General features: G+C 32.4%; 4 protein-coding genes across 4 annotated transcripts; 3 read left to right on the top strand and 1 right to left on the bottom strand.

Annotated features, from left to right (window-relative positions):
• Positions 1-123: 123 nt before the first annotated feature.
• On the bottom strand, positions 124-2,143 carry LOC107898804 (transcription initiation factor TFIID subunit 8). Its single transcript, XM_016824351.2, has 2 exons — positions 1,875-2,143; positions 124-1,542 (listed from the first exon to the last, which is right to left on the bottom strand). Exons 1-2 carry the CDS (start codon positions 1,879-1,881, stop codon positions 434-436), a joined length of 1,116 nt encoding a protein of 371 aa, XP_016679840.2. The 5' UTR covers positions 1,882-2,143; the 3' UTR covers positions 124-433.
• A 2,463-nt stretch (positions 2,144-4,606) lies between these two features.
• LOC107898802 (S-adenosylmethionine synthase 1) lies at positions 4,607-6,963 on the top strand. Its single transcript, XM_016824349.2, has 2 exons — positions 4,607-5,086; positions 5,488-6,963. Exon 2 carries the CDS (start codon positions 5,490-5,492, stop codon positions 6,660-6,662), a length of 1,173 nt encoding a protein of 390 aa, XP_016679838.2. The 5' UTR covers positions 4,607-5,086; positions 5,488-5,489; the 3' UTR covers positions 6,663-6,963.
• Positions 6,964-11,920: 4,957 nt separating this feature from the next.
• LOC107898803 (probable xyloglucan endotransglucosylase/hydrolase protein 32) lies at positions 11,921-15,047 on the top strand. The gene is made up of 4 exons (XM_016824350.2): positions 11,921-12,164; positions 13,072-13,172; positions 13,582-13,799; positions 14,458-15,047. Exons 1-4 carry the CDS (start codon positions 11,966-11,968, stop codon positions 14,822-14,824), a joined length of 885 nt encoding a protein of 294 aa, XP_016679839.1. The 5' UTR covers positions 11,921-11,965; the 3' UTR covers positions 14,825-15,047.
• Positions 15,048-15,919: 872 nt separating this feature from the next.
• Positions 15,920-19,105, top strand: LOC107898800 (serine/threonine protein phosphatase 2A 57 kDa regulatory subunit B' beta isoform). The gene is made up of 2 exons (XM_041105306.1): positions 15,920-17,357; positions 18,551-19,105. The coding sequence occupies exons 1-2, from the start codon at positions 16,224-16,226 to the stop codon at positions 18,845-18,847; spliced, it is 1,431 nt and encodes a 476-aa protein (XP_040961240.1). The 5' UTR covers positions 15,920-16,223; the 3' UTR covers positions 18,848-19,105.
• Positions 19,106-20,034: the final 929 nt, after the last annotated feature.

Genomic DNA, 20,034 nt, shown 5'->3' with positions numbered 1-20,034 from the left:
TTGCTGCAGCCTAAAATTGAGTGATGAGTCAGAACCTCATTAATCAGCATCCACTACATAAGCTATTTCCCCTCAAAAGGAGCTTATGAAGAGCATAAATTGGCTTAACTTGACACGGTATCGTAAACAAATACAATTCACTACATGTTGGTTAAAAAAAATACAGTGCAAGAAACCAATGTAAAAAGTAAGTGTATCAGTATTCAGTACAACACAAATGGTGAAGAAATAGGAACCTCATTACCAAAGAATTAATTGAAACTAGTTCTCATACCTCGAATATCTGTTAGAGTGAGTCTCCCAACGGTGTGATTATAATCCATGCTAGAACAATAGTTAGCATGATCCAAGGATAAAGCATCGACATCCCGTTAAATCGATCAGTTACCAAAAAATATGAGATTTCTATAAAGAACTACCTAACATACACTTTTTAAGACTGGTTAAGTTCCATCGGATATTCCGTAGTTTGTCTAAGAATGAACTCGGCTCTCCTCTTCTTATCATCCCGCTCCTCATCACGTAAAAAGAATGTCGAGCTCCTCTCACCCTTCTTCTGCAAGCTCAAATCTAGCAACTCACCCAAGACTTTCTTGCCGGTTTTGAATTTGAATTGAACAGCAGGCCTTTTCTCAGGCAGGAACATCTTTTCGCTATCTAATCCATTAGATGGACCAGTTTTCATTGCTTCAATGGCGGGGGCATATGCCTCTAGTAAAGAAACATGATCATCCTTGATTGGTTCATTGGAAAGCTTAGCTGGCAAAACAACCTCTGAAACATCTTTCTCCCCAGGTTGCAGTGGGACAGCAAGAAAAGGGCTACTTCTAGATTCTTGTATATTTTCCGTTTTAGCATCCAAAACCGTGGAAGATGAAGTTCCAGTAGAACTGTTACACACCAGTCTCTGTTGCAACCTCAGCAAAGCCCTCTCAGCCTTTCTCCGCTGCCTTGCTTGCTCAATCTTATCAGCACAAGGATCCGATCCCCTCTCATTCCACATAGGTGTATGATTATAAGTGTGGGGATCAGGGAAAGCCGGCAACCAACTCGGGGTATGCTTCCCAGAAGGGGTTTCTTTCATATGCTCGAAACTCGGAATCAGTTTCTGGTTCCTAACAACCGGAAACTTAGGCACCGGCTGAGCAAATGGGATTTCCTCTTTTGTATCCACAAACTGAACTATTTCCCTAACCGTACCAGAGCCTACAAGACAATTCCCAACCTCTGAAGCACCTGGAAACCCATGTGAATCCCCCAAATCTTCTAAAGCTCGAGTTATATCAAACACATTGCATTCAGTCCTACCAGCTAAATTAGCATGAAAACTAGCATTTTTCCCTAAGTCACAGAGATATCGAATCGAGATATCGGCAAGAGCCTCCAAAGCGGACTCTTTACATCCCTGATAACCGACGCTCTCGCAAATCTGTGCCACCGCAATCTTCGAAACCGACCTCCCGAAATCATCAGCTTTTGGTCTTCCCGACAACGAGCTACGGCTTTCTTCGCCCTTTTTCGTATCTCTTGTACTCTCCACACCTCCGTGGCTCATATTCAAAAACTCATATCAAATTTCAAAGCTTTCTTTTTTTTTCTTTCTCCACTCAAAATTCTCACATTATCTCATTTTTTCTTTCTTTCATTCCATTAATCCCAAACTAAATTACTCATTTTCTTCTATTTTCTTAATTGTAAAGTTTCATTTTCTTACGATCTATAATTTTCTCAAGAAACAAGCAAAAATTAACAGAGTATAACAGCTGATTCCAAGAAACCCTAGAAATGGTCTAAATTTCTACTCTCTTTTTTCTACATACTAAAAAAAATAAAGAATCAAAATTGTATACAAAGAACAGAATTTGAAACCTTACCAGTCATCCAAGAATTCCAATGGGTAAAAAAAACAACAAATTTTCGGCTGAAACCAAAGAAACAAAGCCAGAATCTGAAGCGCAAGCAACACAAAAACGAAAACCCCAACAATGAATTTAACTTTCCGAGAGGTTTTTAAGAGTTTCCAAGAAAAAGGGTCAACGGAAATGGAGGGAAAATTAGGGAAATTTGAGAAATTGAAATTTTATATATAAAACGGATCGAGCGAAATATAAATTCGAAAGAGGTGAGAGTGAAGGGTAGATGCAGTGAAAAAGTACTTTGTGGTTTTATTTATAGAGATTTTATATTTTAAGGGTAAACTACACTAGTAGTCATTCAACTATTAGTAAATTTCTTTCTTTATCACCCGACTATAAAAGTTACAATATGGTCACTCTACTTTTCAATTGTCCTTTTTAGTCACCTAAACTATCTTGGATATTTGGGTGTTTTCATTTTTTATGTTACCTTGCTAGAGATACAAAAAAAAGAAGAAGAAGACAAAATTGAAGAGTTTGGTGACCATTTTGTAACTTTTCATAGTTGGGTGACCAAAAAAGAAATTTATCGATAGTTGGGTGACTATTAGTGTAATTTACCCTAAAAAAGTAAGAGTTAATATACTATCTAGTACCTAAATTTGGTTGTAATGGTCAATTTGGTACTAAGTATTTGTTTTGGGTTTCAATTTGGTACTTAAGTTTGGCTTTGGTACCTAAGTTTTTTTATTTTATTTGATACTTTTAGTTTTCTTTTGTCTCAATCAAGTTTCTAAATTTATTTGCTACCGGAGTTTTTTTAACCCAATTAAGTGCCTATTTTTTAAACTATAACACGTGTCAAACATTCATTGAGCTACATGATATCGTTTGGTTTGGTACCAAACTGAACATTAAAGCCAAACTTGGGTACCAAGTGGGGAAAAAAACTTAGGTACCAAAATGAAAATAAAAACCAAAGTCAGGAACCAAATGACGTATTAATACTATTTACTTACTACTCGCTTTCTAATTAGGCCTTTAAGCCCAACACAAAAGGTTAAATTCTGCTATTAGTACATGCACTATATGTTAGTTATGAATTCAGTCCCTATATTTTAATTTTTTCAATTTTAGTTTTATACTTTTTGAATTTTGAAATTCCGATATTGACCAAATGGTAGTTGTTAAATACAAAGTTAATTTCTATTAATTCCAAAACCTCATCTGGCAAACATATTATCACATGTGTAATGTCGCGTCAACTTGTTATTTCCTCATATTACTAAAAAAAACACTAATTATTTGATTTAACGATTGTTATTTAACCGAAATTTCAAATTATGGTAAGCATAGGAACTTAGAATTATCATATTAGAAAGCACAAACTAAATCTACAACTTCACTCATAGTACATGACTAATAATAGAAGTTAACCCGAATGATATAACTGCTACTATTTTGGGTTACGACTAAATTTTAAATTTCAAAAAGTAAATAGACTAAAAATAATAATTCAAATTGTACATGATCAAATTTTACCAAATTATAATACATGGACTAAATCCGCAACTTACACATAGTACAATGACTAATAACATAATTTAACTAATCCAAAAGCTATAAAGAATGGGTAAACTACACTGGTAGTCACCCAACTATTACTAAATTTATTTTTTTGGTTATCCAACTATTGGACTTTTTTATTTTTTGGACACTGGCAGTTAAATTACTAACAAAAACATAACTTGATAACTTTTAAAATTGACATAATCACAACTTTAACACTAATATTTATACATTATGTCAAACTAGTCCTGATTCTAAAAAAATTAACCTTCAACATTCATAGATTATATAATTTGATATTTTTTTCTTTTTTTCTTTTTGTAGTTTTGCTTCTTTTTGTTACATTGAGGAATAAATCTAAAAGAATGAAAAAGATGAAAATTATTACCTTAGTTTTTTTTAGTGTTTCCATTTTTTGTATTTTTATCAAATTTAGTTGATAAATTTATTTATTTTTAAAGCTTTTCAGGTGAAAGGGTTGCAAAAGAAAAGAAAAGAAAAGACTAAGTTACACAATGTATAAATGTTGAGGGTTAAAGTTGCTATTATCCCAATCTTAAAAAGTTGTCACATCATATTCCGGTTAGCTATTTAACAATTAGTGACCAAAAAAGATAAAATTAAATAGTAGGGTGACCATTTTGTAACTTTTTATAATTAGGTAACTGAAAATAAATTTATTAATAATTGGGTGACTACCGGTGTATTTTACACAAAAATTTGTTAAATTTCATTGAATGTCCCCAACGATGACCCATATTTTAAAGGGCAAATATACTATTTGACATCTAAGTTTGGTTTCAATGTTCAATTTTGTACCTAAATTTTTTTCCCAATTTGGCAATTGAGTTTGGCTCCAATGTTAATTTTGGTACCTAAATTTTTTTCATTTTGATACTTGAGGTTTATTTTTTTTTCCAATTTGGTACCTAAATTTGACTTCAACGTTTAATTTAGTATTGATTTTTTTCTCTGTCACAATTAAACACCTATACTTTTTTAACAGAGAATACATATCAAATCTTCATTGGGCCACATGATGTCGTTTGAACTGAGTATCAAATTGAACTTTGAAGTCAAACTAGGTACTAAATTGGGAAAAAAAGAAACTCGGATACCAAATTGAACGTTGAAGCCAAATTTAGATACAGAATGGTACACTAACCCTATTTTAAATTGGTAAACTCGAGAGCTTGATTAAGCTCTCTGGCTTATAATAAACAGGGGACTGAGGAGAAAAAAAAAAAACAAGCACGGGGTTCCCCTTGATCCACGTTAGAATGTAGTCGGTGCGGGTCAGATCCGTTTTTCCGCCATTGTTATCGAGCTTTGACAAGCTTAAACCCAAGCATTCCACATCTGCTATTTTTCATCTCATCTCGTCCCTCCTTTTTTTTTTTTTGGTTCTTAGCCAAATCTGTTCTTAATTTTGAACGCTCAAGATTACCGTACAAATCCATTTATAAAAAGCAGTGGATAACATGTTTTTGAACGCCGGGAAAAAAGATAAAGCAATGGAAGATCCAAGCCACCGAAAAGAGCGGAGAATCATCAATACGATTCGTCTTTTATAATTTCCTATAAATTAATCTCATTTCCCCCCCTAAAATTCAATCTCCATTCTCATCTCTGTTTACTTTCTCAATCATCTCAGCAAAAAGGTAACTCCGATTCTTAATTTTTCTCTCGGATTTTAATTTGAATTTGTTCTACATTTTGTCTTTAGATCTGATTTGTTCTTATATTATTAAAGACCAAATTAAAGATCATATTACTAATCAATCCAGAAATTGCTTGATTTAATTTCTTAGGTGATGTTTGTTTTGCTGCATTTTGTTTAAAATCGGTATGATTACGTGGTGTAACGATGATGAAAAGTATTAAATCGAAAAAGTACGAGGATTTAAATTATTTTCATGTAATTGTGTTGATAGTTTCTTTGAAATATTAATTTGTTTAAGATTATTATGACTTTATGTTGTGTTAATTTTATTGGTGTTCATCGAAAATTTTCATTCGAGTGGAATTTAATCGAATCTGATATGAATGCGATAAAGTGCAGATATGGATACTTTCCTATTCACTTCCGAATCCGTCAACGAAGGCCATCCCGACAAGATATGCGACCAGGTTTCTGATGCCATCCTCGATGCTTGCTTAGAACAGGACCCGGAAAGCAAAGTAGCTTGCGAGACTTGCACAAAGACGAACATGGTTATGGTGTTTGGTGAGATCACGACCAAGGCCAAAGTTAACTACGAGAAAATCATTCGGGATACTTGTAGAGGTATCGGGTTCACATCCGCAGATGTTGGCCTTGATGCTGATAAATGCAATGTTCTAGTTAATATCGAGCAACAGAGCCCCGATATCGCTCAAGGAGTTCACGGTCACCTCACGAAGAAACCCGAGGAAATTGGGGCCGGTGACCAAGGTCACATGTTCGGTTATGCCACTGATGAAACTCCTGAGTTGATGCCTCTAACACATGTGCTTGCAACTAAGCTTGGTGCTAAGCTCACTGAAGTAAGAAAGAACAAGACGTGTCCGTGGTTGAGGCCCGACGGTAAGACCCAAGTGACTGTCGAGTATCAAAATGATGGTGGAGCCATGGTCCCTGTTCGTGTTCATACTGTTCTCATTTCCACTCAACACGATGAGACTGTTACCAATGAGAAGATTGCAGCGGACTTGAAAGAGCATGTCATTAAGCCTGTTATTCCGGCAAAGTACCTTGATGACAAAACCATTTTCCACCTCAACCCTTCCGGTAGGTTCGTTATAGGTGGACCTCATGGAGATGCAGGTCTCACTGGCCGGAAAATTATAATTGATACCTATGGTGGTTGGGGCGCTCATGGTGGAGGTGCCTTCTCGGGAAAGGATCCTACGAAGGTGGACCGAAGTGGTGCATACATTGTTAGGCAAGCAGCAAAGAGTGTTGTGGCTTCAGGGCTTGCCCGTCGTTGTATCGTGCAAGTATCTTATGCAATCGGTGTTCCCGAACCATTGTCGGTTTTCGTCGACACGTATAAGACTGGCAAGATCTCGGATAAGGATATTTTGGAACTAATCAATAAGAATTTTGATTTTAGGCCAGGAATGATCTCGATCAATCTTGACTTGAAGAGAGGAGGCAAGTTTAGGTACCAAAAGACCGCGGCTTATGGTCATTTTGGACGTGATGACCCCGATTTCACTTGGGAGATCGTTAAGCCTCTTAAGCCCAATGCATAAAACACGGTTTAACTCGATAAGTTTTTGGGAAATAGTTATTATCGTAGCTGTGATTCCGGTATACTCGACGAGGAATAAAGACATACATACATACGTGTGTTCATAAATACGTACACACATATACGTACATTGTAATTTGTTTTCATTTTAGGGCATAATTTGTTTTACCTATGGCCCATGCTTCTTGCAAAGGATTTTATAGTGTGTATTTTTTAATATATATGTATATATATCTTTTAATTCAAATACAATATATATTACGAAGTGTAAGTGTCGGATATAAGAATAGGTTTCTTTTCAACTTCAGGTATGTTTATTTTCTTTTAAGAATTTTTAATATATATTTAGAACGTCCTCGAAGAATCACATCTTTATTAGATCTGTTCATGGATTGGATTAAGTCGTGACATAAATTTTTTTCTTTGAATTGGACTAAATTTACTATTCATTTCAAATTGGAAAATATAAACCAAAACCGATCTTCTCAACCATAAACTATTATTTTAGAACTAAATTAGATTGGTCGGGCGCACCATGAATAAGTCGAGGTACTAGTCTAGAATAAGGGAATAGACTGGTTGATGTGAGAACCTTGGATTGATTGAATTGATTTTTTTTAAATAAATTATTCAATTGAATTGGATAAATTTATCAAACCGATGAAACCAAAAATCATAATTTATCCTATTAAAAGCTTTACCATAAACATATTACTTGAATCTCATTTAAAAAAAGAAAAAAAGAAAACAACACAAAGTTTGGATTTTATATAAGACATGAAATTATAGCATGCTCCGTACTCGAGTTGGTACTTATCTTATCAAACACAAAAAAAGATTCTGTTAGAAAATAAAAAGACTAGGTAAAAGTGTTATAAGAGTAAAATTACGTTTTATCTCTTTTATTTAAAAAAATAGGTAAATTAATCTATTTTTGTTAAAAATTTTATCTATTTTTATTATTAAAAATTGGTATAGCTGACAGAATAACCGAGAACTACACGCAAGGTGCTCGTATACTTCATGTAAATGTACATAAACCAATTTTTAACAGTTAAAATAGATGAAAATTTTAACAAAATGATCAGTTTACTTTTTCATACATATAAAAACTAATTTGTATATCTTTTAAAAGATATATAATATAGAAATTATTAAGTCGGTACATACTAATTTCAGATTTATATATATATATAAACTAGCATGAATTTTTCCCTTTTTTGGGAAAATAAAAATACCAAATTTTCATGGCTAAGAGATGGATTTGGTTGGTGAACAGATGTGAGAGAGTGTGGGATATGAATTTTTCTTTAAAAAAAATATTTATTTAATTTTAGTTATAAAATATTTTTTAAACATAAACTATTATTTTTAGTTTTAATACTTTCAACCATTTAATATTTTTTAAATAATCTCATTATATGTTCTGATCGTATCTGTTCTTTTTGACACAATGCCTCCCAACTCATAAACAAGAGGATAATACGCTTCAGTAACTCGTACCCACATCCTCTTGCATAGACAACAATATTCATACAAATCGAATTAAGACTCAATTTACACATTCATTAGTTTTTTTAAACAATTTCTAGCCATAATTTCTAGAATGGTGGAAAGTATTAAAATTTTTAAAAAATATTTTTAATTAAAATTAATATATATTTAAAGAAAAAAAAATTCCAAGGCTACCAGCCTATTACCGACAGAATAGTGGCACTATGTATTGTTCAATGTCCCCAATTTTTCTATTTTTTTATTGTTTAATATATATTTATTTATTACTTATTATATCTCGCCACTATACACACTGTGCATCAACATAGTATCGATGGATGTATCGTTTTTATTTTAGTACTGATATATATCAATAATGACATGTTTCGATATGCTGTTTTAAGTTTATTAATATTTTATATATATTTATAATTTAATTTTAATTTTTATAATAAATTATAATATAATATATACGTGCAAATATATCTTAATTATGTCTGAATATATTTATATATAAATATAAATTTTAAAATTATTAAATAAGGTAAGCTAGTAAGTTCGTATCAAATGATAAAACCACTTAGTAATTAAATCATCTCGTGATAATGGGGTAAATTACACTCAAAGTCATTAAACTATTAGTAAATTTATGTTTTGGTGACTCAACTTCAAAAAGCTGTAAAATGGTCATTGAACTATTCAAAAATTTTCATTTAAATCACTGGGCTGTTAAAAGTTTTTTCCATTTAAAATGTTATAATCAAGCCTTCTTTATTTACGCTGTCTGCTCCAAACGAAAGCTCTCATTCCCTTTCTCTTCTACAGTTCAATTTTTTTCTCATGAAATAGCTTTGAAAATCACGAATCTACGAACCAAAATAGAAACAATTTTCTTTTTTGATCTCCAATACTAACCATCAAATAAACTTGGATTGAAAGTTTGTTATTCTACTCGTTGATGGGTATTGATCCATCATACTGATTGTCGAATTATGGCTTGGAACTCGCTGGTTAGACTTTTTATAAATAAATAAAAAAAACCCTTAATAACAAGTAACTCAAATAAAAACTTTCAAACAGTTCAGTAACATTTTGTAACTTTTTAAATTTAAGTGATCAAAATGTAAACTTATTAATAATTTAGTGGCATTGGATGTAATGCCAATTACTGTAAGGATTAATTCATAATTTGGTACTTGAGTTTGGATTTTCTTTTTCTAATGTGGTATTTCTGTTATTTTTTTGTTCAATCCGATATTTTTTTGACAAAAGTTATATATTTTGGTACGAAAAAAATAACAATATTAAATTTTTAGTGTTTAATTCGGGTTTTATGGTTGATTTGATGAAAATTTATAATTAACTAATAATATTAGCAATTAACTTTCATCATATCAACTCTCAAATTCGCAATTAATACTAAATTTATTCTATTAACAAAATCATGAAAAATTAAAACCTATTAATATTAGCAATTAACTTTCATCGAATCAACCCTAAAACCCAAATTAAACACTGAAAAGATAATATTGTTACCTTTGAGTACCAAAATATATAACTTTTATCAGATACAGATACCGAATTGGACTAAAAAAATAGATATACTATGTTAGAAAAAGCATTAAACTCGAGCACCAAATGATATACCAAGTCTTATTGTAATGATTTAAAAAACAATATTCAATGATTGGTTTTTTTTCTTTAAATATTTTGGCATATGATAAGACGATATTAAATTCTAATTAAATCTAAAATCGAGTCAAATAAAATATCTAAACGATATTCGATGATTTTTTTTGATACAATGCCTAGAACTAACCATAGTCCCTCCCCAACCCTTGAAAACACTTGAGCTCAAGTTCTCTTACACTAACAAACTATACCGATAAATATTGAATTTTTATTCACTCCATCTCGGTTATGATTCTTACTATATTGCTTTCTTATAATACAAATTGCTCTAGGTGGATCTAAGACCATACATTTGAACAACCAAAAAAGACAAATCAATTTAAATGGCTTCGATCCGTACCCAAGCCGGACCGATGTGGAAAATCTCAAATTTTCATTATATGACCCTATGTGGGCACAAAATGCATAAAGATTTAATTATATAAAAATAATTAAAATAAAAAATAATATTATATTCATAAAATTAAAATTGGTATATAAATGCATGAATGGCTTTTATGTCATTTCTTAATCATATTCGTGTTCGATTAACTCGTGACCCCAACTTAAACAATGACATTTATGATCTAATTTTAGTTTTAGTCCCTCTGCTATGTTAAAAGTTAAGATATAAACTCTTTAATTTAATTTAACATAATCTGGTATATTCATTTTTATAATGTTATTAGTATGTTAAAATTGATTCTATTGTTAGTGTTATTGTTAAAACGGTGGCAGGTAAATTTTCTAACGATATCTTTAAACATTTAGCCAATCATGGTTGCATAGTTTTCATGTGACTCTAAACGTAATCAAGTCAAGTCGAGCTTGAATAGTAGCAAATGGTAGGCTCAATTATTCGAGCTTGATTGAATATTAATTTTTAAGTTTGAACTCGATTCAAGACATTGAATTTTTAAGCTCGTTTGTATTCAAGCTCGGGTTTCTTCTAACTTAAACTCTTTTTATACAAAGGTAAAATGAAACGCTTGATTAATAGACTCATGAGCCATTCGAATAGGGTATCATGGTACTCAAATTCAATTAGATAATTACCTAATCAAATTTGACTATTTTTCTGAGTCGAACTTGAATAACTTGCGAGTATCAATATCTTATTTTTTAACCTCAAGTCTTGGGGCCTTAAAAGCCTAAGTTTGAGTCTCATCTTATGTAAACCGTATGTGGAATCACGCGTGAATCTTGTCCAAATATATTCCGATTTATTATAAAAAAAATTACAAACTTCACTATATATAAATATGCTTAACCAAAGTTTATAAGAAAAAAGCCAATCTAAAAATTATATATACTTATATCTTACACTCATTTTTAAATCCGAATAAACTAAAATCAAAATCAAACACACGTCCCCATGCAAGATACGTGATGACCCACACCATTTAACAAGCTTCCTTATGTTCAAAACACAAAAAGGACCCCCATAACTCTCATTTTCATTCACAAAATTTTGACTGAAAAAGAAAAATCACAACGAGACCCACTAAGATCTTGAAGTTGAAGGAGAAAAAAATAGGGTAAATTACACTCAAGGTCATTAAATTATTAGTAAGTTTACGTTTTGGTGACTCAACTTTAAAAATTTATAAAATAATCATTAAACTATTCAAAAGCTTTATTTTAGCTCCAAGCAATCATTTGATAAATGGTATGGCGGTTGGATCAATACCCATCGATGAGTAAAAGAACATATTCTAGATCCAAGTTTATAGAACTGTTGGTGTCGAGAATCGAAGAAGAAAGTTATTTGGATTTTGGTTCGTAGATTCATGACGTTCAAAGCTATTTCATAAAAAAAAACTGAACTGTAGAAGAGAAAGAGAAAAAAAAGCTTTCGACTGGTGTAGGAGGTGCAATCAGAGAAGGTCACACAAACAACGATTTTATCAGTCCTGTGACTTAAATCAATTCAATGACCATTTTATAATTTTTTAAAATTAAGTGACTAAAACGTAAACTTACTAATAATGAATATAGTTTATCCAAAAAAAATACCCGAAATTTGCCGGTGCATTTGTCACACCCCACCTTAGCATTTATATATACACTTAAAATCAATCAAAAGTTTCCTTCAACACATTGAGTTTTCTGTTTTGCTCTGATTTCAAGCTTTTTTTAATGGCTGCCATTCTCTTAATATTTCTTCTTATGCTATCGATTCCTTCAATGAATGCCGGTTCGCCGCCGTCGCCGGGATACTGGCCGAGCACTAAATTCCGGCCGATGAGCTTTCATTATGCGTTTAAAAGCCTTTGGGGTTTTAGCCATCAAAGTGTAGATCAAAACACATTAACAATCTGGCTCGATAGAACTTCAGGTTGTTGTTGTTTACTTGTTTTTGCTTTTTCCAAGTAAATTCAATGCTGCTCCAGCTTGAAACTTTCTGGTTAAATTGTAGTTTCAACCCCTCTATTATACTTAAAATCGAGATTTCTTTACTATATTTTAATTTGGTATAGTTTGATTGATCTATTTTTATAATGTCTTTTAGTTAGTCCAAATAATTAAATGCGGACAACGGGTAGATGGTAACGAGACCCTTAAGTTTTTTTTAAAAAAAATTTAGTTATGTCCCAAAAAAATTTAAAATCTCTTATTAAGTAATTTAAATCTTTTAAAATTTTTAATTAAGTCCCTTCAAAAATTTTGTCAATTCTTATTAAGTCCTTCAAAAATGTTGACGTAGATTAATCTTAAAATTACTATAAAGAAATCTATATCAACATGATCAGTGACGGAATGTGTCATTAAATTTTGGGGAGCCTAATTAAAATTTTCAAAAATTTTGAGATTTAGTTAAATTTTTTTTAAAATGGGATGTTTAATGAGAATTTTCAAAAAATTTAAGGGTCTAATTAATATTTTTAAGCCTTTCGGATAGCTTATTTAGAATTTTCAAAAAAAAAAAACTACAGACTTAATTAAAATTTTCAAAAATTCTGAATGGCATAATAAAAAATTTTAAAATTCTCAGGGCCAAGTCCCTATTGCCTCCAATGACATTCCGCCATTGAAGGGGAAAAATTCCAAGAATAGTAATAATTTGATTATTTGGAATAACTATTCTCATTATAAAAGAAAAAAAAATTCAATTTACATCAAATTAAAGTATAGAAATTAAATCCTAAATTTAAACATAATAGAAGGACCAAAACTAGAATTTTACCATCATGATCATTCAAATCTGATATTTTTCTTCGTTTTATTACTGGTTTTTTTTTCAGGAAGCGGGTTCAAGTCGGATCGCCCATTTCGTTCGGGTTATTTTGGTGCCTCTATTAAAGTTCATCCTGGTTACACTGCAGGGGTCATTACAGCTTTCTATGTGAGAATTCAATTCTTCTTTACTGAAAAAAAAATCGAAAATCTTTGATTTTTATTGAATTTTGTTTGAACTTAGCAATTAAATATATTCTCTTTAGTTTGCAATTTAAAAGATAAAAATCATAATTATTCGAATCGAATCGAATTATATTTTTATTCTATTTAAGAACTTAATATCTTTTACGATCTTGATTTTGAATCTTGTAAATGGAAAAATAATCACTAAAAAAGCTTCTCTCTTTTTTCGAGTCTAACTTGACTTGATCTAAGAATAATCTGAACCCAATGAGCTACAATATTGACAGAGATAAAACGGGATATTTCAGAGAATTTTTCTTAAATTTTTGAAAATTTTAGTTATACCTGTGTGTTGCTGATCTCTAATAGACAAATGATCGAACACATGGCAGCTATCAAACAGTGAAGTTCATCCGGGATTCCATGACGAAGTGGACATTGAATTCCTCGGAACCACATTCGGGAAACCTTATACTTTGCAGACAAATGTGTATATCAGAGGGAGTGGAGATGGCGAAATCATCGGAAGGGAAATGAAATTTCATCTTTGGTTTGATCCTACCCAAGATTTTCATCACTACGCCATTTTTTGGAGTCCTAAGGAAATCATGTAAGTATTTAGAAAGGGATAAACTATCATTTAGTCCTTAAATTTAGTAACTTCTTTTTCACTTTAGTTCTCGAATTTTTTCCCACATTAATCCCAAAATCTGACAAAATTTTTTCCCAATTTGGTCCTTGAACTTACAATCTCTTCTCCTACCCTTAAATCGAGACGTCTTTTACATAAAAAGGATATATTGAAAAGAGAACTCTAACAGTAAAAAAAAATACAGTTTAGCTTAGTTGATTCATGTAATCACCTCTTTAAAATGATGTTCATTCAATCTAGGGCTCGATTCCAATCAGGGGTGAATTTAAAGAAGGTAGGCAAGGTCTTTGGCCCCTTTCAAATGAAAAAAAAAAGATTTTTTTAATCCCCTAATAAATGATAGAATTGAAAGTTACTATGTAGTAAAATTACACTTTAACCCCCCAAAATGAAAATATTTTTATTTAATAATTTCAAAAATAATTTTATCATAAGTTAATACAAGATAAAATAGCACATTAACCTCACAAAAAAATATAGTTCAATTCGGCCCCTAAAAATTTTTCCGAATTCGTCCCTAATTCCAACATTTGCAATCCTTCCGAAGTCCCTACCAATTTCTTTTCATTTTTAAAGGCATTCTATTTATTGACTTATATTATATTTTATGAACTAGATTCCTAGTAGATGACGTGCCTATAAGAAGGTACCAAAGGAAAAGTGATGCAACATTCCCTTTAAGGCCAATGTGGTTATATGGTTCAATATGGGATGCTTCATCATGGGCAACTGAAGATGGCAAATATAAAGCTGATTACAATTACCAACCCTTTGTTGCAAAGTTCACCAGTTTCAAAGCTGGCGGTTGCTCGGCTTACTCGTCACCTCGGTGCCGGCCGGTCTTTGCCTCGCCTCATCGATCCGGCAGGTTAACCATGCAACAATATAAAGCAATGAAATGGGTTCAAAGGTACCATTTGGTCTATGATTATTACAAGGACCCCAAAAGGAACCATGCCTTAACCCCAGAGTGTTGGAATTAGCTTTTGAAATGAACTTAAGTGATAGCTTTGTGGGAAAAAAATATAGAAAAAAAATATAAAAATAAAAGATAAAAAGGAGATTAGAAATGGGAATCATTTGGTTTTTGTGTGTGTTGTTTTAATTTTCATTTTTCTTAATAAATGTAAAAGTTCTTTTTTTGGGTTTTTAAAAATTTCTTTGTATTATAATAAAATTACGGTAAATTTATTTGGTAGGCCCGTTTATTTTAAGGACTAGATCAAATTAATCTATGTACTATTATGATAATCAAATAAGGTTAAATTTTAAATGAGTTAACATTTATTATTTTTTAAAAAAATTGTCATTTATTATTTAATAGAGTTAATATTTTTAAAATTTAAAAATTTCATGTCATTTTTTAAAAATAGTAAATGCTAACTCTACTAAAATTTGACTTTATTTGATTGTGCTATTAAGATTAAATTGATGAATTTAATAATAGAAGGATTAATTTGATTTGATTCCTAAAATAGAGGGACCTGAAAGGTCGTTTTACCTTTTTATCATTCATTCTTTTTTCCCACGTGGCATGTCCGTCGTGGGCTCAGGGTTTTGTCGATTAGCTTTTTGCCACGTGTATGAAAAACAATGTCAAAACAAAATTAAATTAAGTTAAATTAAAACTATCCACTTTGTTAGAAGATTAAGAGAAAAATCACAATGGACTAATTTCACTACGAATCCTTAAACTATCACACAAATTTTAAATTGTTCTTTAAACTTTAAAATATTTTAATTAAATACTCAATTTATTGGTATTATATTAGTCATCCTAATGTTAACTCCGATATGATGTAAAGTATACTTAAAACACGCAAATCTATGTTTGTTCATATAATAATTACACGTGTTTATGGTTTGATTCAGTCATGTTTGAGCTAGCGTGTAACACCCAAGCTAGTAGATGGACCGATGGAAGGATTTGATTAATACAATATTAATATTTTGAGGACTCAATTAGAATGCTTTGAAGTTTGGAGACCAATTTATAAATTAAACCCATAGTTTAAGGATGTCTGATGAAATTAACCTATTCTAATATTAAAATATTATTTTTATTTCGTCACTCTCCTGTCCTCTCTTTCACTTTCTTGGTTTTTTTTTTCAAAATGTTAAATTGGTCGCCGGACCACCATCGCCGTTAGATTCGCTACCAGATTTTTCCGATGAGTTTTGGCAGATTTCCGAAAAATCAACGGTGACGAAATTCTATAATTTATGGAAATAGAGACAGATTTTATGGAAATTTAAGCTCCTTAAAGACGATATTTTATTTTTATTAGTTATTTACGGGGAATTGATTTGATGCATGCCGTTCCATTGCCTTAATCTCTATCTCGATTTGTAAATCTAATCCTCAATTAGTTTCGATACAAAATGTTCAAGAATTTTAAGAAAGGAGGGCATCGGAAGCCTTCCAAATCATCGGACTCATCAGCGGATGCATCTTCAAAGGGAATCGGTGCACCCGGGCCGGGTCCGACATCAAAATCCGGTGTCGGTGCACCAGCTCAGAACACCGTCGAACCTGTCGTTCCACCGCCGATGACCCACGTGGAACCCTTGCCTTTACTCGGAAAATCCCCCGCTGCGGAGAGACAGAACCTGTTCATGAGGAAATTACAGGTTTGTTGCTTCCGATTCGATTTCACGGACACCTTGAAATCAGCCCGAGAAAAAGAAATCAAGCGGCAAACGCTGCTAGAACTCGTCGATTTCATCCAATCCGGTACAGGCAAAGTCGCGGAGGCTTGCCTCGGAGAGATGATCAAGATGGTCGGAGTCAACATCTTCCGATGCCTCCCGCCGGCGTCTCACGAGAGCTCGGGGACGGAAGTCGTGGATCCCGACGAAGAGGAAAACTATTCCGAACCCTCGTGGCAACATTTACAGATCGTTTACGAGCTTCTCTTGAGGTACGTCGTTTCATCTGATACGGACACTAAGGTTGCCAAGCGATACATTGATCATACCTTTGTTTTAAAGCTGCTTGATTTGTTTGATACTGAAGATTTCAGGGAAAGAGAGTACTTAAAAATGGTTCTTCATAGGATTTATGGAAAATTCATGGTGCATCGTCCTTTAATTAGGAAATCCATAAGCAACATATTCTATAGGTTTATCTATGAAACCGAGAGACATAGCGGTGTGGGCGAGCTTTTAGAGATTCTAGGAAGTATTATCAATGGCTTCTCAATGCCTATGAGAGAAGAACATAAATTGTTCCTTATGAGAGCATTGATCCCTTTGCATAAGACTAAACAGGTCGGTAATTATCATCAGCAATTGTCTTATTGTATAGTTCAGTTTGTTGACAAGGATTATAAGCTGGCTGATATGGTTATTAGAGGGCTGTTGAAGTATTGGCCATTGGTTAATTGTCAAAAGGAAGTTCTCTTCCTCGGGGAACTCGAGGAAGTGCTCGAAGAAACACAGTCCGCAGAGTTCCAACGATGTATGGTTCCTCTTTTCCGAAAGATTGCAGGTTGCCTTAATAGCCCTCATTTTCAGGTAACTCATTTTATGGCTTTTGTCTTTTGAATATTTCAACATGATTTTGCGAAATTGGCAATGGTTTGGGAACTTGAATCACCTTTAGGAATCGTTGGTATTCGCAATTGTGGAGTTGTTGCTAGGATGTGAACATTGTTACTTCTTGTGGTTGTTGAAGCATAACCATTGGCTCATGCTGCAATGTGCTGCATACATTGTGTTTTATCATTTCTGATTTTTTTTCTGAAAGTTGTGCCGATTTTTGTATTATTTTGAACATTATACAATTTGCATTCGGTTTCACTCTTTCTGCGTCCATTAAAAAAAAAAACCTTAGAGTAGCTCGGCCTCCAATAGAATCAGTTTTCTCCCATGGTGCCGTGTCTATACTCATCTGAATGCGTTCCTCGGTCATGGTTTTGTTTTAGCTGATATTCAATCATAAAGAATTACAATACTAAAACTACCATGGAGGCCCCTATACTAAGAGTCAGATTGCATTTTGCCCCCTTTGCTAAAAAAATGGGCAAACTAGTCCCTGTATGTTAGATCAAAGGGCAAACTGGTCCTTTTTGTTAAAACTTTCATCAATTTCTACCGATAAAAACTGGCATGGCTAAGGGAAAACCAGACAGTTACACCTAGCATGCCACGTGTACCACATTTTGACGTACAAGGACCAGTTTTTAACAGTAGAAATGTATGAAATTTTTAATAGAAGGATCGATTTGCTCTTTGATCTAATTTACTGAGATTAATTTGCCCATTTTTTGAGTAAAAGGATAAAATGCAATTTGACTCCTAGTACAAAGGCCTTCATGGTATTTTTATAAAATACAATCATTTTCCTTTGCTTCATGTAATATCTTGGATAGTTGATTTTCAGTTGTCTTCTTCATTGTCTGTAGATACTGTTTGATTGTCGTGCAATCGGTTGTTTTTAGAATTTACGAGTAGATATATGGTTCTCAACAAATGATCGTTTTATTTACCATATGGTTTGATTGTGCTTAACTGATTCTTATTGAGCTAAGTTTCACACGCAATGGATTACTTTTATTAAAAAGTGTTTGATTCCAATGGTCACGGTTTATAGTTGGACCCGAGCAGGTTGCTATGGAGTTCTTGGTTTCTTTAAAACTTGGCTTCGATCTTAGTAATACGATAACAACTTTCTTCACGGTTCTCCCTTAGACCATTTTGTATTACAGGTTGCAGAAAGAGCCCTCTTCTTCTGGAATAGCGAGCACATTGTGAGCTTAATCGCTGAGAACCGACAGGTAATATTACCAATCATCTTTGAGGCATTGGAGAAGAATATCCAAAGTCATTGGAACACTGAAGTTCATGGGTTGACCGTGAACGTACGGAAAATGTTCTTGGAAATGGACGCTGAGTTAGTCGATGAGTGCCAGAAACAGCTTGCAGAGAAACAAGCCAAAGCCAGAGAGGTAGCAGAGCAACGAGAAATGACATGGAAGAAACTCGAAGATGCGGCACGCAAGTAGTGGGAATGATTATGGTCTAGCTGATTAATCCGAGCCAGAGGAAGGCTCGATGGATGTTCTGCTATTCCCTTCTCAATTTTGATGGTATTCCTCTTTTTCTTTTTCTTTTTCTTTCCACGTATTTATATTTTGTTCAAATTTAATCATCCAAAACAGAACAGCGACGGATGTAATTAAAAAAGGTATCGAATTTTGTTAGTAACATGCTGCTAATTAAATGATTTGTTAGGAACAACTTGTATTTTTTGGTTGTTCTTACAAAGAAGGATTAACTTTTATATTTTAGTTTGTATCTTGATAGAACTTGAAATATTTATTCATTCTTTAAGATAAAATTAGGATCAAATTATTGAAATTCAGGCATGCTGGATATGAACATGCATTGGTTTAGTTGGTTCATTGATGCTAAAAACTTTCTCATTGCAAGTGATATTCTTCCATTTTTTTCGAAGTATTCGTGTTCTTGTTGAATGCATATCCGAACATGAGTACGTGAATATGACCCTCGAAAGACTTTTGAAGGTCAAATTATATAAAAGGTCTCTATATTATGCTCCTTTTTTTTGCAGATTTAATCCCTCTAATATAATTTGATCCTTTCTAGTCCCTCTACTTTTTGAAATGTGTATTGTCAGTCCTGAAGTCATTTTTTTCTTTCTAATTCCATCAAATAATATTACGTGGCATAATTTTTAAACATGTGATAATGTGGTATATACACCTTGGCCTTTTTTGTACAAAAATAAATATTGTATAATTTTCTTTTTAAATATGCAAAAAATTGTTTACCTGTACAAAAATGCTACGGTGCACATGTAACATCGTTAAATTATTTGATGGAATTAAGGGAAAAAAGTTAGACTCGAGACTAAAAATCCATTTTTTTGAAAATTAGTGGACTATAAATGGTTAAATTATAATAGAGGGACTAAATTTTCCAAAATATATAGTACAAGGACTTTTTATAGAATTTGACCCAAAATTAATAGTTATAATAAAGGTTTTGAAAAGAGAGAATGTGAATTATTTTTAGGTTAAAATTATTGTTTGTCCTTGTATAAAATTTGAGATTTACTTCATGTGCTTTAAAAATTACAAAATGAGTCTTCTTATTTTTCTCATTTTAAAAATCTTAGTCCAATCTGAACCGACATTACGAGTTTTTGTAAAAAAATGATTAGTTTAGC

This window comes from Gossypium hirsutum, chromosome D11 (assembly GCF_007990345.1).
Source record: "Gossypium hirsutum isolate 1008001.06 chromosome D11, Gossypium_hirsutum_v2.1, whole genome shotgun sequence".
Classification (NCBI taxonomy): domain Eukaryota; kingdom Viridiplantae; phylum Streptophyta; class Magnoliopsida; order Malvales; family Malvaceae; genus Gossypium; species Gossypium hirsutum.
This window is presented reverse-complemented; position numbering and strand designations above follow the sequence as displayed.

Coding starts and splice junctions, on each gene's coding strand:
- LOC107898802 (XM_016824349.2), top strand. CDS start 5,490: ATGGATACTTTCCTATTCACTTCCGAATCCGTCAACGAAGGCCATCCC.
- LOC107898800 (XM_041105306.1), top strand. CDS start 16,224: ATGTTCAAGAATTTTAAGAAAGGAGGGCATCGGAAGCCTTCCAAATCA. Junction 17,358..18,550: donor TTAATAGCCCTCATTTTCAG/GTAACTCATTTT, acceptor TTTGTATTACAG/GTTGCAGAAAGAGCCCTCTT.
- LOC107898803 (XM_016824350.2), top strand. CDS start 11,966: ATGGCTGCCATTCTCTTAATATTTCTTCTTATGCTATCGATTCCTTCA. Junction 13,173..13,581: donor GGGTCATTACAGCTTTCTAT/GTGAGAATTCAA, acceptor AACACATGGCAG/CTATCAAACAGTGAAGTTCA. Junction 13,800..14,457: donor TGGAGTCCTAAGGAAATCAT/GTAAGTATTTAG, acceptor TTTATGAACTAG/ATTCCTAGTAGATGACGTGC.